Here is a 15,664-nt window from a genome sequence, read left to right on the forward strand (position 1 = left end):
TTTATGCAAGAACAAATGTGTAACAAAAAAGCACAACTGTATTGTAAGTACATGGCTATTGTAATTACACTGCTATAAATTTAAGGTAAAATGTGGTAACACTTTATTTTAAGGTGTCCTTGTTACACATTACATGTACTTACTATTATAATAGCAATAAATTATGCATAAATACATGCAAGTAACCCTAAGCAAAACCCTAATCCTAACCCTGACCATATAGTAAGTGCATGTCAGTAATTAATATTACTCAGAATTTAAATGTATAATTACACTGTAACAAGGACTCCTTAAAATAAAGTGTTACCTAAAATGTGGTCCTTTCATATAACAAAAAATGGATTTAAACTCTCTTCTGGCACTTATTGCAGCAGTAGATAGCCTATACATGTTCATAAACTGCAGTTCATAAGAGTTAACCGATAACAGCTTAATCCCTCTTTAATAACACATCAGGCAAGAATAAAGTTAGTGTTTTAACAGCATAAACAAATGTGATATATTCAGTTTCATCAATCTGATTAAGAAAAAAATGGGGTAATATTCGGTTTCCCACATACATATCTTGATCAGATAGAATAGTTATGGTCCTATTAATTCTGATTTTCAATTTGAATTTCAGGCCAATTGAGTGGAATAATTTAACCTAAATACATAGTCTATTCCTAACAAAACCAAATAAAACATATTTATTTTTTATAATTACATAGCATAATTAACATGCATCTCTTTTATTGTGATTTTTGTTTTGTCTGCCTGCCCCATTATGCAAAAGTATTGTCACAATGCATACATTTGGACAATATTTGATCTAGCATTTCACATGGACACGTTAAAAAAATTATACGTTTAAAAAAATGATGTCAGATGTGCTTTATGCATCAACATCAGATGCATCAGATGACAGGGGACTAAACAACAAATGTCCAAAACACAATGAAGAATAATTTCCAAAACACTTTATTATCTTTTTTCTCTCTATAACCATACATTTTATCAAATGATGATCAAAATCAAATCAAAATGTTCGAAATGAATGCAGTGGAATGAATATGTACTGAACCCATCAAATGGTAGCAGCAAGTCATTTACCTTTAAGTAACTGAAAAATTTATCTTTGTAAGCTTTTAGTTGTTTTGTGGCATTTAAACAAATAAGGGAAACAAAAATCATAAAAAATTAATTTAGTGGGTCAAATGTTTATTAATCTCTAGATTTTAAAATACTAGGTGTGTCAGTTTGCAAATTACAACTTAATTCTACAAATTCTAGTAAAGTTATAAACTGAACTTATAACTTTTTTTAATGGGAGTGGTTCAATAAAATCTACTCATTCAGGCTACTACTGGAATCATGAAAAATTACTTATTACTCCTTATAATGCTGAAATAAACAAACCAAAAAAAAAAAAAAAAAAAACGCACACTTTTGAAGTCTCTTAAATCAGCCATCCTCCCTGAGCAGTCTCTCACAAACATAAATAAACAATCTCTGCCACATTCACATGCTAAGGACTGTAAAATATAGGGATCTGTGTGACCAGGACACCACAGTAAAGAACCTTAAGTCATCTGAGATTCAGCAAGAATAAATATGTTCAAAAATCTTTGCCGACCCCATGTGAGGTTGTTTTTTGTGATAGTATTTTTTGATGTGCTGTTTGACACTGGACGCTTGTGAGATCTGGCTTGGCCTTCATATTAGGACATACTTAAGTCTCATGTACGTCTCGTCTTTGGCCTTTTTGATTGGCGTTTGGCTTCATCCACAGGGAGTCCATCCCCGCTTGCCTGAGCAAGTCCTCGAACTCCCTGGATCTGGCTGACCAGCTGCAAAAGAAGTGGGATCACCTGGGAACGACACAATATCATCATCTACATAATGTCATAAGAACAGCAGCTACTGTAAATGTCAAGTTTTCTTTTAACGATTGTGAAAGAAAAAGAAACTGGTACCCGCTCATGATTATAGACAGCAAGCAACAACAGTAATGTTAGAGGAAGGGCGATGAAAGATCCCTGGGCAACATCTTGATCTGGTATTTTCCTCTGTGGAAAGCCAAACAAATTCACACAAATTAAATCTAAGAGCTTGGGCTTTAAAAGACAATAAGTAATAATCGGTAATATTTTTTATGTATTCAACTGCACTGACACTACTGACACAAGTTTTGAACTAAATTGGACTGGATAATGATACTGTTGCCTTCTGTAGAGCTGCTTTAGAGCTCAGTTGAACTTGTTTAATAATTGATGAAGCAACACTGAACCGACTTGAGCTGAATAATGACACCATTGTCTCTGGTGTTGTCTGATATGCTTACAGCTGTTAATTGATGAATTCTGCAACATTAACACTGCGCACATGCTGTCACAATCTGTATTGTAGGAAGTGCTATATAAATACATGTGACAACTTGAGAATATCATAACTTCGTCATAACATTTCATAAAAGCTGCACAGCTTTTTGAATGCAGAATTTAGATCCTTTTTACACCAAATGACAAGCTAATCACAGATGAATGATCTATTTATACAAAAATTTGACCATTGGACAAAGAAAAAAAATAATGTTTTGTGTAACAAGGTTTTTACCTTAGGGTTAAAGGTTAGTGTTACATGTTTGTGGTAACCAGAAGATGTGAACGAGACTTGTGGGAGTTTGTAGTCATACTGGGAGCGAGAGAGTGATGTGTCTAGCATCAACACATAGCTCTGCAAGAAGACAATAACATGAAATGAATAAATAAAATGTCTCACCAGCCATTTTTAAGATGTACTTAAAAATAAATCAAAGTACGGGCAGGTTAATAGGAATATTGTAAAACATAATACAAATAGGAGTCGTTTAGAGGAATAGAAGTACCTCTCCATCACGTGGCAGCGGGGCAAAGTGGAAGAACAGGGACTGGCCAAGAGACACACTCTGGAAGGGATTGTCAGGGTTGTCACTCTTATAGAGCTTCACTTAAGAGACGGATGAACAACAATGACTTTAAGATTTGATCAAATAAGAGAAACCATTTCAAAACAATATTTAAATGACTGCATTTACCCAGAGAGTGGGAAGATGTTCCGGGGAAGTGATGACATTGCCACTCAGATCAAACTGATTGATCTGTCTGAAGGCGATTATGTTTATTCCTTCAATATCAGTGCTGCCCACCTAAAACCATCAAAGAATAAACACATGAATAGAAACTTCAAATAAAATAGGCAAAATAAAACTTCAATGCTCACCTCAATGGTTTTGTGTGGCGGTAATGCTCTCTCAATGTGATCATTTCCTTCTCCTCTCAGCTGAATGTTGTAGTTACACCCAGGCTGACATTGACATGAAGGAAAGGCAAGATTTGTTTAGAATCGTAAAATGTACGTTCTTGTGAACTTTTGTCAGTCATACTGTTTGTCTAAACAGTTTTCTCCAATAAAATCTTACCCGCAAGCCTCTGAGTCTAAAGCGGCCCTCTTCGTCAGTAATCGTGTCCTCACTGTACACGCCGCACTCTCGCTGCCCCACTGCCTCCACAGCGACACCCTGCTCCGCATCGCCTCCTATTGACTGCACTGTTCCATAGCAGCTGATACAAATTAAAATGCACAAATATTTAATATTTGCACCACAATTGACAGGGCATATTGTGTAAAATGTTCAATATGTACACAGATTTTTTTTATTTTTTTTATTAAATTCTTAAAAATGACAGTAAAGACATTTATAAATGTTACAAAAATGTATATTTCAATTGAATGTTTTTTTTTTTTAATTGAACTTATTTAAAAAAAAAAAAACAATTTTTTAATCCTGAATTTTTTTTTATCATGTTTTCTATAAAAATACCAAGCAGCACAACTGTTAATAATAATAAGGAGAATAAATGTTACTTGAGGACCAAATTAGCATATTAAAAATGATTCCTGTAGGACTGTGTGACACTGAAGACTACAGTAAATTCAGCTCTGGCGTCATTAATATGTATTAAAAAAAATTGAACTGAAGCAATAAATAAAAAAAATAATGTTTTACTGTATTTTTGATCAGTTAAATTCAGCTTTTGTATACATACTGTATGCATATATTACCTAATATTATTTTTAACTGGCAGTGCATATTCTAACATGCTGTGTGTTGCTGACCTGTAAGCTGTTTTGAAGCCAGTGATGGGAATATGGAGGACCTGCCCTTCTTCTACTGTGATCATTTGTGCTGAGGGCTCAAAGCGGAACTCCTTCATCATGGGCTTGAAATAATACTGGCCAGGACTCTGAGATGGGCGGGGGAGGAGAAATGAAGACAATCTCTATTTTAACAATGCAGTTTATACTCATATGTATGCATTATTTTTATTTATAGGTAAAACATTGAAAAAGATAGTTCAGCCAAAATGCCTTTTTTCTGTTTCTGTTTTTTTGAACATGCAGTCAAACGTCAGTCAGTGTTGTTTTCAACTTCACTGAATTTCATTATATGGTCAAAAAATATTAAACTTCTTTTGTGTCCCACTGAACAAATTCAAACAGATTTGCAACAACATGAGGTAGATTGTAAAACAGATTGAGGTAGATCAATAAAACAAACGTGTTTAACACATAAGAAGATGACCACATTAACTAATGGGCTGAGAAGACAGTACCAGGTTGTTGAAGGTGAGGAGACCAGTGTCCTGAGTGAGCATGTTTGAGCGGAAGTTAGCCCCACTGAGAGACAGCAGAACCCCAGAGAGAGGAACACCATCCTCTGCCTTTATCTGAGGGGCAAGAAAAAATAAAAAATAAACCAAATCAACCATTTGATTCATAGAAATGAAAATACTTAATGAAACGTGATAGCATAACTTGATGATGAGAAGACATTAATGTGACATTGACCTCAAAAGTGACGCCTGCCAGGGCAAACGCCTTGAAGTCTCCTGTGTTTCCCTCCACTGCAGTCAGGACAAAGCCCTCTTTACTGGCACTGATGTCATACAGAGAGTCACTATGTAGGGGTCCAACACTGGTTTTAAAGGGAAAAAAAGGAATATTAATTTTATTTGTTCAGAATGCTAGAGTACATTTAAGATTTCAGCCATAATGACAGCACTTTATTTCTAATAGGCCAACAGTCATTCATGTTGGCATATTTATAAACCATGCTTTTAAGCTAATATGCATTATTAAATACAGTTAAGAGAGGTATTAAATAAATGAACGCAGTATGTTTGTGAATAAGTGAGATACCTGTAGGTTCCGGTTTCATCCGTGAGAACTGTAATGAGAGGGGTGGTAGCTCCTCTCTCCTTAATGGAGATTTCCACACCCTCCAGTGTAGGTGTCACCTGCCCCGTGAGGAACAGTCCTGCCCGGCCTGCAATCTCAACCATCTGACCTGGGCAGTTCTCTGTTAAAACAACTCAATCATTAAAAAAATGTATTAAAACTGAGATCCCATTTTTCTGAGTGATATTAGTGACACATTTCAAGCATCACAATAAGCTGCTTTGTATAGTTAAAAATAACCGGAAGTCTGGCACATTCAAGTTACAAATGGCAGCACCTGCTCTTATAGTAAAAAATAAGGTGGATACTTTGCCTGGGTCTACATCAGGTGTGTCCAGTTCTGTTCTGGAGGGCCACCTACCTACAGAGTTTAGTTCTAAATGTATCCTAAAACAAGTAATTTGAAGGTGTTTGTGGCTTTGCGTTGTTTCACACTCTAAAGAGTTAAATCCATCAAGTATTCATTTGCTTCATATCTCTACAAGAGCTGTTTCTGAGTGTTATTCAGCAAAATGAGCTGAATAATGAGCTAAAAATTAGCAAAAATTTTACATTTAATAAAATAAGACCAAAATGCTATATCACAATACAAGTAATTATATTTCACGGTAAAGATATATAACAACATAGATATTTTTGCTTTAATCAAATGTATAAAACAGCATATTCTCCATTGTGTAAATTAAATATATATTTCTTTTTATTAAAGTTACAAAAGTGATTTAGTCAAGAGCAGTGAGAGATTTTCTCTCTTTTGTTGTTGGATTAATTAACATGAATGGCAGACAGCAGGTATATGAGACTGCTGCCACTCTAAGAGCTGCCCGGATCCAATATACTATTAAATACATTTTATCTTTCTAAGCTGTTTGCTTTCACTTAAGACCTAAATTACTGTGTTTACGAGGATGCTTGCAAAGATGGGCATTTTGAAACATACAATTGTGTGTATTTAACCGTTTAAGGCCTGTAAAGTGGCAAAAATAAAAATGCTCCTGCACTCTGAACAGCTCTCAGAAACAGTTTCTCAGACAGTGCATGCATATAGCAAAAAGAGTTCTCTTTTGCTGCTGATTGCATTTCAACATGTGCAAACAATAATTTTTTTGTGACTACATAGCACATCAATGTCAAGTGAGCATGTGAGACGAGTCCAAAAATTTCTAACGGTTGACAAATTTCTACAGGTATACCACCCCTAGTAATATGTATCCTTAAGGTACTAATATGCACCTTTTAGGGCTAGATAAGTTATTCCTATGAATTTACTTGCCAGTGGCAAGGTGTTGTACCCTTAATGGTTATTTTTTTGTACTTTAAAACTTTAACAATATATATTTTTTTGTATATGATTCAACTGCATGAATTTGGTTGTTGGTCAGTGTCAACTTACAGTACGTTACTGTGGATTTCCTTTTTATGTAGCTTGACAAATATTAATTTCATTCTTTGTGTGAACAGAAGTTGTTTGCAATTTGTTCCATAATTGTTGTGAAAGGTCCTAGACACAACATGCATCCATTAGTATGAAATAAAAAAAAGCTTTAAAAAGATTGCACTCTAACCTCCAGTTATTGTAGCCTCTACTTCAGGAGGGTAAAACAGAAATTCTTTGGATGAAGGTGTGACTGTGATCTTCTCCCCAGCCCTAAAATAGCCAGCAGAGCCATGACACAAAATTAAGACCATGAAATTTGTAACTGGTAGGAGAATACAATGTGATATAGGGCTGCACTATTAATCGTACGTGATTAATTGCGATTGTCATGCGCATTTAGTCAGTAAAGCCGGTTCTGTGATTAGCAGTAAATCTCCATCACCTGCTTTCAGGTGGAGCAGCATTTACTACGCAGAGTCATGTTTCTCTGACAAGCTATTCAAAATCGCGTTCATAATCCCAGACGATATAATTGTAGGATTATGAAATCAACAAAATCGTTCTCGATTATGAGGCTCTGAGTAGTAAATGTTACTCCATCTGAGAGCACGTGAAAATACTGCATTTAATAACATGTTTTAACTCCAAATTCACTTTATAACGTCAGTCAAGTGTTTAAAATAAATCCTTCTGTGAGATGATGTGGCTTCTTAGAATAATTAAGGCACACAATATTTCATTGTATTCCAAGCAGTGATAAAGGCTGTGTAAATTAGCATTTCATTATAAATATTCTTTATTATGATGAAAATTATAATAAGAACTCAAATAAACTGTATATTGCCATAGTCGTGTGTTTATTAGTCACAATGAATCGATGAAAGCAGTTAAATATTCTGTTTATTCAGCTGCAGCGATAGGCATTTTCTGGATTTCTTCTTCGGGGCATATTTGGGTTTTCAGCGCAAGAGTGCCCTCTGGCATTTGGATGGAGATTTACTGCTGATCACAGAACCGTGCTTGACTGAAAGATACGCATGACAATCGCAGCTTCTGCCTAATCGCGATTTATTGCCTTTCTGATTTAATTTCGATTAATTGTGCAGCCCTGATGTGATATGTTTTCTTTGCACATGATTTCACATTATTTTTTCTAACACAGACAGAAGAGGAAAATGCTGGCAAACTTTCTCCAAAATCATACCGTGCCCAGTATGAGAATTCATAGTGGAAAGGCTCATGGAGTTCATCTAGTTTCTCTTCCACAGGGGGGCTGTTCTCGTCTCCTCTTTCTTCCCTCTCCTTCTTACGGGCAGCTATTTGCAGAAGCTGCTGCTCCCATCGCTGCTCCTCATTTGAGCGCAGGGGCCCCAGAACCAAAGCAGGCTCACTCTCAATGGAAGATCTGCCGAAATGAAATAAAAAAAACACCAGGTGTATTGAAAGCAACAGCCAGAACTCAAACAAACAAGACAGACTTTACTCTTTTAGACACACATAATAACAATTCCCTCACTCACTTAATGGTGACAGTGACATCCAGCATCTTATCAGTGGTGATGAGTCCTGTCATGTGGTGTCTCACAGCAGTAAGGGTTAAGATGCTTGGGGCAGACCTGAGGAGCAAGGATGAAAAACAATAACATGGATTAGACTTCATTTAATAATGTTACACAACAAGCATGTACTGCAAAAGCAAAGGATCAAAAGGTGCGGCAGCTACTTTGATTTTAATATAATGCTTCGCACAGGCAGTCACATACGTGTTGTAGGTGTAGTAATCTTGTTCAAACTGGTGACAGGAACGTGGAGTCACTTTATAGACACCTTCGATTAAAAAGAAATTTGTTGAGAACTTTAAGCTTAATGAACGTAATGAACTTACAAAACTGAAGGAAAAGCTGAGCTCACCTGGCTTGGACAGACAGAAGCGATTGACTCCTTTGGATAGATTGTAAATGCCAACATTCTCTGGCGAGCTGCCATCTTGGAAAAATTCCTAAAATTATGGATAAATAATGTATCATCATCAGCATTACCATTTTAGGCTTGTAACAGCTGATTCTGGCAACTATGTGATCACTCATCTTTAAATATTGAATGTTTTCAGTCCTCACCAGGGTAATGGCATGGGACAGTGAACAGCGCAGCAAGTATCCGGTTTGTCTGAACTCCACTCCCTCTACGTATGAGTCAAGTACCTCGATCTCCACTGACTTGTGCTTCCAGCACCATTCTTCTTGGGTGATAGACACTGTGACAACCAGAGGTTGTTAATTTTCTTAAACAATTTTTCCTGAACAATGTCTACACTGCTGAAATCCTGCACAATTTAGCTCAAAAATAATAATACGCTTAGTTTATCATATATAGCAATTCAATAAACTTTCAAAATTATAACAAACAAATCATATTTAATAGGATGAAAACCTATATCATTTATCATTCTGATATTTTTCTAGTTCTAAACAACTAAAACATATGACTGTACCATAAAATTCAAATTAATTAATAATGATGACGATAATAGTAATGATTTATTTTACTCTACAATAGTAATGTATTTGATTCTATGCTTTCTCACTTTTTCTATTTTGATTAATTGCATAATGTCTAGTTGTTTAGTACCTACCTAAAGGTCATCTATCATAATTTACCATAGATTTTTGGGTAATATAAAAAAAGAAAAAAAGAAAAACAAACAACAACAACAAAACCCATAAACAAATGCTAAATATCTTTTACTAACGTTCAAAGGTTTGTGGTTGATAAGGTTTTTAAAATGTTTTTCAGTTTTCAGTGTCACATGATCCTTCAGAAATCATTCTAATTTGCTGATTTGATGCTCAAGGAACATCTCTTATTATTATCACAGTTGAAAACGGATGCGCTGCTTAATATTTTTGTGGAAACCTTGATACTTTGCAGGATTCTTTGGTGAATAGAAAGTAAAAATTAACAGGATTTTATTATTTTTTTTGGTAAACTTTCATTTCGTAAAATGCCGCCAAATTATTTAATGCCACTTTTTTTTTTATTTAATTTAATTTAATTTTTTACTTTAATTTATCCTTGCTGAATAAAAATATACAGTTCTTGAAAAAAATCTTACAGTCCAAAAACTTTTAAATGATAATGTATCTATTTAATACCATAATTATAACCATATCTATTGCTCATTAAAATCAAAACATCAAATCAAAGCAAAAACAGTGCCTACCTTTGTACTTTCCAGGTAACACATTATTGAAAGTGAAGCTAAGAGTTTCACTGCTGCCAGACAACTGGAGGTTTTGCCTCTCTCCTTGTCTGCTCACAGGCTGAAGAGTGACTGTCAGATCTCCACATGCCGCTGATGGGACAATTCAATCATTGAGGCAAAGACAGAAAGCACATTTATCTAATTGAATTTGATAGCGGACAAGAAAAAACAGCTCACCAAGACAGGACACAGAGCCAGAAACAGATGCTATGAACTGAGTGAAGAGAAGGTCGATGATAGGACGATCCATAAGTGAGATATTGAGAGAATATGGCTGAAGAGCAAGTCCAGCCTTCACATCACTTTCAGGGAGGGTCACCTGTACAGAACACAACATATCTAAATTAATATGCTGTGCAATTCACTCCAACTTTAAAGTCAAGTCACAATATATACTCTAATTACCTGTATGCTGTAGTCTCCTGGTTTAACTTGAAAGCAGAACGCTCCATGGCTGTCACTTTCGACAGAGCGGAAAAAGCCCTGATCCTGTCTCGAGAGCGTAACTTTGTAGTGCCCAAGCTGTTTAACAGTCTCAGGAAGACGGATGACTGAGATGTGACCACACACGCTAAACCTGAAAATGACAGTGGAGTAGAGACATTAAATCGAACCCCTAAAGCTAGATGACAGACACTTCAAGTCTATGTTTATCTTCTAAAAAAAACAAAAAAAAAACAACAGCTTTCTGAGGACAACTCTTGCCTGCATACTCACCCTGCAGTGATGATGTCTGGCAGCTGAGGAGTGCTGGGAGCAATCTTCACAGTAACCGGCTCAAAGAACATCAGCTCCTTGTGTGTGTTGATGGTATAAGTGCCTGTAGTCATATTCTCCAATCGGAATGAACCATCTTCTTTAGTTTCCACTGTGGAAGAGATCAAAGAGGAGACAAATATGAATGCAATATGTTAATTTAGCATAAATTTAATAATTAAGCATGACTTGCGCAGTACTTTGGAATGGATATACCCTAATATGCCTAATTATGTTAATTTCCTTTAAGTGTATCATCACGGTTACCTTTAATTTGGTTGTTAAGCGTTACTACGGCATCTGCAACACCCTCTCCATTGGGGCCATTCAGAACTCTGCCCATCACAGAGAATCCCATGACACGGAATATTGGCTGAGAGACAAAACAGGAGAAGCAGGCTAGAAACCAGGTTTGGCTGCTGAGCATTATTTACTTATTTATTTTTCCTAATAATGATCTAATGTCCATTTGAATACTTCATGTAAATTATAATACTGTCCAACCCTAATTGTCAATTTAAGTGTCAAGTCATGTTTCCAAATCTGTGAGAACAAGTCAGAGAATTGAGAAACTCACCTCCAGCGTTAAACTGCTGTGTTCTACTTTGAAATCCATACGAGAAGGAGCAACGTCAAACGTGATTCTCTCTCCTCTGTAATATGGGACCTACAATTCAAGAAGAGGCAAGCTAAAAAGACTGACATCTGTGGTTTATCTTTACATCATAAATAAGGCTGCATGAGATGAATGAAATTATATTCAAATTATTTCAATTGAAAGTAGATCCAGACAGAAATGAAATACTTATCAGAAGTCTCACAGGCATATCAGATTTGTCATTAAATATAATGCATTTATATGTACCACCAAAAATTTGCCATTAATAACAATAATCCAATAGAAATTTGTATGCATGACAGGCCATGTGATCCACACATTTGATTGTATGGATTATAGTGCAGTGGGCATTAGAAAGTCTTAATAATTTGAAACATAGCATAATTTGGAACATATTTTGATAGGCAGTCAAAACCTATGAATGTGCAAAGTCATTTGGTGCTTTAAATATCAGTAAAAGAACTTTAAAAATCAATCCTTAACTGAACAGTGAAACCATGAAAATTATATAAAACTGATATAATGAAATCTCCCTTTCTGGAGATGAAGTATTCTGTAGAATTTTGTATCATCTGAGGTTTATGAATACATATTTTAAACAAGTCAGATTTCAGTAGTCAAGGAGAGAGAAAATAAAAGCATGAACATATCAGTTTCTTTGCATTATTTAGAAAATTAAATATTTCTAAGATGAAAAAAAATGACACTGCTGTCAGAGTCAGCTTGTTATTCTTTTCCTCTCATGATTTGAACCAAAAATAAGAATGTTCTTTCTTCTGACAATAAGAAACCATATTTATTTCTTTGTGAAATTCTATATATAATATAAGCACGCATAATCAAATAATATAAAGGTTGGTGAAAGTAAATTCTTACCACAGTATATTCGCCACTGGGAAGGCAGGGGAATGAGAACGTGCCATCCTCACGAGACTGAGAGCTGCACACATACACAAGGGAGGGGTCGCCGACTAAAGCTCCATCCACAGGAGCCACACTGCAGCCACTGATATCCTGAATAAATATTCATATATTTGATTAAAGTCTACTGTATAACAGATGATGAATCTGTGCTCATTTAAATACATTATCAAATTACACAATTGCATTCATTTAAAGTTATTTTGCGTGGATCATCTTTTTGTGGTTGGGCTATGAATCTAATAAAACCTTTTACCTCCTGTGTTACACTTGCAGAGTAAAGGAGGAAGCTGACTCCTTTCATGGGTTCACTATCACTCTGCACCTCTCCAGAGACATCATAGCCCTTTACCACAAGAGGAGCTGCGGCGGGGGCATTTTCATTTGACACAACCACAGTGCTTGAGCTCTGCGAAGGAACAAAAATAGTGAACCACGTTTTCTTAGAACAAAACTGCATCTACATTTAATTTAGATGCTTTGACGTAAATGTTATATGTGAACTAGCAAAACTGCAGTGGCATGAAAATCTTTCTTCAGGTGTTGACACATTCGTCATTGAGAAATATGTTTTGTCAATAAGACAGTTTGTACTATATACCTGCTCAAGGGTCCATGAGGCATGAGTGGCGGTGATGTCATAACTTCCTGGAAGCACCTTATGGAAAGTATACCTGTGAAAAACAACACAGAAAGGGTAAAAAGTTTTTATGTTTAATTGTTAAACATTTTTTACGGTATTTACGGAGACTGAATATTATTTTGAAGTGATAGTAAAAAGATACCAAATTAGGTTGGATATCGTTGCTGGTGTTCTTATTGTTTAATTGAATAATTATTATAATTTTAGAAATAGTTGGAAATTCTAATACATAATATTATTCAAAAAATGATTTATCATAACCAGTAGACCAGTGGAATAATGCCATTCAATCTGAATTTATAGTTTATAGGCATTATGCTGCAGTCAGTGTCCGAAGAAATTTTGCATGCTCAAATTCTAGTTTGACCACTAGACAATACTCACTGGCCTCCAGCTTGTGTGAGGACACTTTGAAGGACATCTTCTTCTCCTGCTTTTCTCAAACTTACTTCAACCCCTGCAGGCCCCAACAAATGCCCTTTACTCAAGACCTGAATAAGAAGAGAAAATGAGCAGGTTTTTTTACCTTACAAAAAAGCTGTATTACAAAGTAAGATGTTTAAAATTTCAACGTACAGTTCCCAGGACTGAAAACCCGGTAAAAATAAAGTTGATGTCTTGTTCTTTAGTGCAGATGTCTGTAATTCCATCCACATGTAGGTCCACAGTTGTTGGCTCTGCATACAGATAAAGTATAAGGTGAATAGTGAGTCCACTTTAGAGAACCCTGGATAGATCAAGAGCAGATTAGAGTATAAATTGAATTATTCATTATATAACCACCACATGATATGTGAAATCATTCCTTACCAAAGCTCCATCCTGATGGTGGTTCTATCTTTATAACAAAATCACCCTGTAAAAGATTGTAATCCCTATTAACACAAACATACACAAAAACCACCAGACTAAATATTAACAAGGAGCATGACTCGCTGATTACATTACATTAAAATGACTAGAATTTTTTGTGGGTCATATATATCATATATGACATCTGTGACACTCATCTAAGTGACTGAGGCTGGAAACTGCCTCTCTGATGGTGTGAATTAAGGTGAAGCTGCTGGTGCAAGGATGAAATACTGCATTGTAAGAGCCTGATAGGCTGTCCCTCAGCCCACTTAACTCTTGTTCCAGTTAAAAATAGATGGGCATGTCAAAGATGAATTTTGCCCCAATTTACACCACCAGAGAAAGCTTGCAGCAATTTGCAAGTACTATGCCAATATGATTAATTTAAACTCCCCTGGGAAATCTTTAAAATCTTGCAGATTAGAGCTGTACAATATATAAAATGTCATCATATGTCACAAATGATTTTAGGGTTGTGATTTGCATTACAAGTTGCATTTAATACAAGAATCCAGAAAATTGATGTAAATGAAAACAACAAAACAGCTAAAAACATTCATATTTGTTTTTATAGCATTTCATTTGTGCATTGTTTGATAGTTAGGACAAACATGTTTTGTCAATTAAATCATGCCTTTATCTAATTACCTGATTTATCATAGAAATAATCTACAGATTAACTTATAATCAAAATAGTTTTAGTTGCAATCACAGAATCTAGCCTTTGTTCATAAAGACTATGTTTTAAGATTAATTTGAAACAATTATAAATAAGTCATATGGAAAAAAGATAATATGGTAGTGTACAAGTAGAAATGGTATTATACGCTATTAGTAAAAGTGGAAAACCGGTAAAATAGAAAGAAGAATGCAAGCTTCACTCTCCTCATAATTTGCTTATATTGATGGTCTAGATATTTTGCACAAGTACATTGTAAATTAAGCCTGCTCTTCACCATTTGATTCCCATTAAATGTAAGATTATACTTGTTACAGAAGGTCATTTTTACTTCTATACCCAGAAAGAACAGGAAACATTCATGTTGGATGCATTACTATTTTATGGCTTAAAATTGTAAAGGATATAATTTTCCTCTGTAACCTTACCACAAGTAAAGCTACCTTAATGAGTGATGAAAGGTATTCATAGAAAGACACTTCCTTATGATTCAGAACAAATGCAACAGATATTCTAAGATGACCTTGGATGTCTGACAGCCCATTCACTCCTGAGTTACAGTACCTTGTCATAGAGAGGAATCATGAAGTAACCATTGATTGGTGCACAGTCAGTCTGATATTTCAGAGAGCCCTGCTTAGTGTACAGCTTGATCTGCAAAGAACACACACATAGTAAACCTTGGTCACCATAAACCCATTTTAAACTGACTACAAAAAAGACCCAAATGAAACACGTAAAACCAATACGAACTACATCATTGCCTTCATTTAGATAATGTCAGTGATTACTCTGAGTGAGGCAATGCTAATTAACTCAGGCAGATCTGTGATAATAACAATATTAAAGATGCGTTTTGCTGACAATGCCTGACAGTTGGTTAGGTAGCTGTCATGCAACCTGCTACATTCACGACAGACGGATCACCAGATTATGCGATCTACAACCTACATGCATACGTGTTTAGGACAGCAGATGATGTATATATCAGAGCATCAGTTCAGTTCCGGTGTCCGGAACGGCGTGCGCTAGCTAACCAGCTAATCATTTTTAAACCAGATATCTCAAGTCTTCTTACCTCAATGACAGAGTAATTAATTTCCACATCTGACTTCACAAAGCCCCCGCAGCCTACCAAAATCTCGTCAGTACCATTCACAAAAGTCACACACAAGAAAGACAGAATAAGAATCGTTAACTCCTTAATTCCACCCATCGTGCAGCGCTGGTGAAGCGTACTAACGTACGCTGCACATGGTTTAGATGACTTCAGCCAATCATTTTAATGGCAA

General features: G+C 35.6%; 1 protein-coding gene across 1 annotated transcript; it reads right to left on the reverse strand.

Moving 5' to 3' along the window:
* Positions 1-944: 944 nt before the first annotated feature.
* On the reverse strand, positions 945-15,636 carry nomo (nodal modulator). Its single transcript, XM_042725664.1, has 31 exons — positions 15,451-15,636; positions 14,937-15,026; positions 13,649-13,694; positions 13,415-13,515; positions 13,223-13,329; positions 12,797-12,869; positions 12,452-12,604; positions 12,151-12,288; positions 11,233-11,322; positions 10,923-11,028; positions 10,617-10,767; positions 10,305-10,476; positions 10,077-10,218; positions 9,858-9,989; positions 8,755-8,891; positions 8,549-8,636; positions 8,401-8,464; positions 8,158-8,253; positions 7,842-8,042; positions 6,825-6,907; positions 5,221-5,380; positions 4,870-4,996; positions 4,635-4,748; positions 4,138-4,265; positions 3,440-3,581; positions 3,241-3,324; positions 3,056-3,166; positions 2,867-2,968; positions 2,596-2,715; positions 1,956-2,048; positions 945-1,850 (listed from the first exon to the last, which is right to left on the reverse strand). The coding sequence occupies exons 1-31, from the start codon at positions 15,586-15,588 to the stop codon at positions 1,719-1,721; spliced, it is 3,621 nt and encodes a 1,206-aa protein (XP_042581598.1). The 5' UTR covers positions 15,589-15,636; the 3' UTR covers positions 945-1,718.
* Positions 15,637-15,664: the final 28 nt, after the last annotated feature.

This window comes from Cyprinus carpio, chromosome B6 (genome assembly GCF_018340385.1).
Source record: "Cyprinus carpio isolate SPL01 chromosome B6, ASM1834038v1, whole genome shotgun sequence".
In the NCBI taxonomy this organism is placed as follows: Eukaryota; Metazoa; Chordata; class Actinopteri; order Cypriniformes; family Cyprinidae; genus Cyprinus; species Cyprinus carpio.

Excerpts from the sequence above, each read along its gene's own strand:
- nomo (XM_042725664.1), bottom strand. The coding sequence starts at position 15,588 with ATGGGTGGAATTAAGGAGTTAACGATTCTTATTCTGTCTTTCTTGTGT. Across the intron at positions 12,870-13,222 it reads CTCACACAAGCTGGAGGCCA|GTATACTTTCCATAAGGTGC; the intron begins GTGAGTATTGTC and ends TGTTTTTCACAG. Across the intron at positions 6,908-7,841 it reads GAATTCTCATACTGGGCACG|GGCTGGGGAGAAGATCACAG; the intron begins GTATGATTTTGG and ends TGGCTATTTTAG.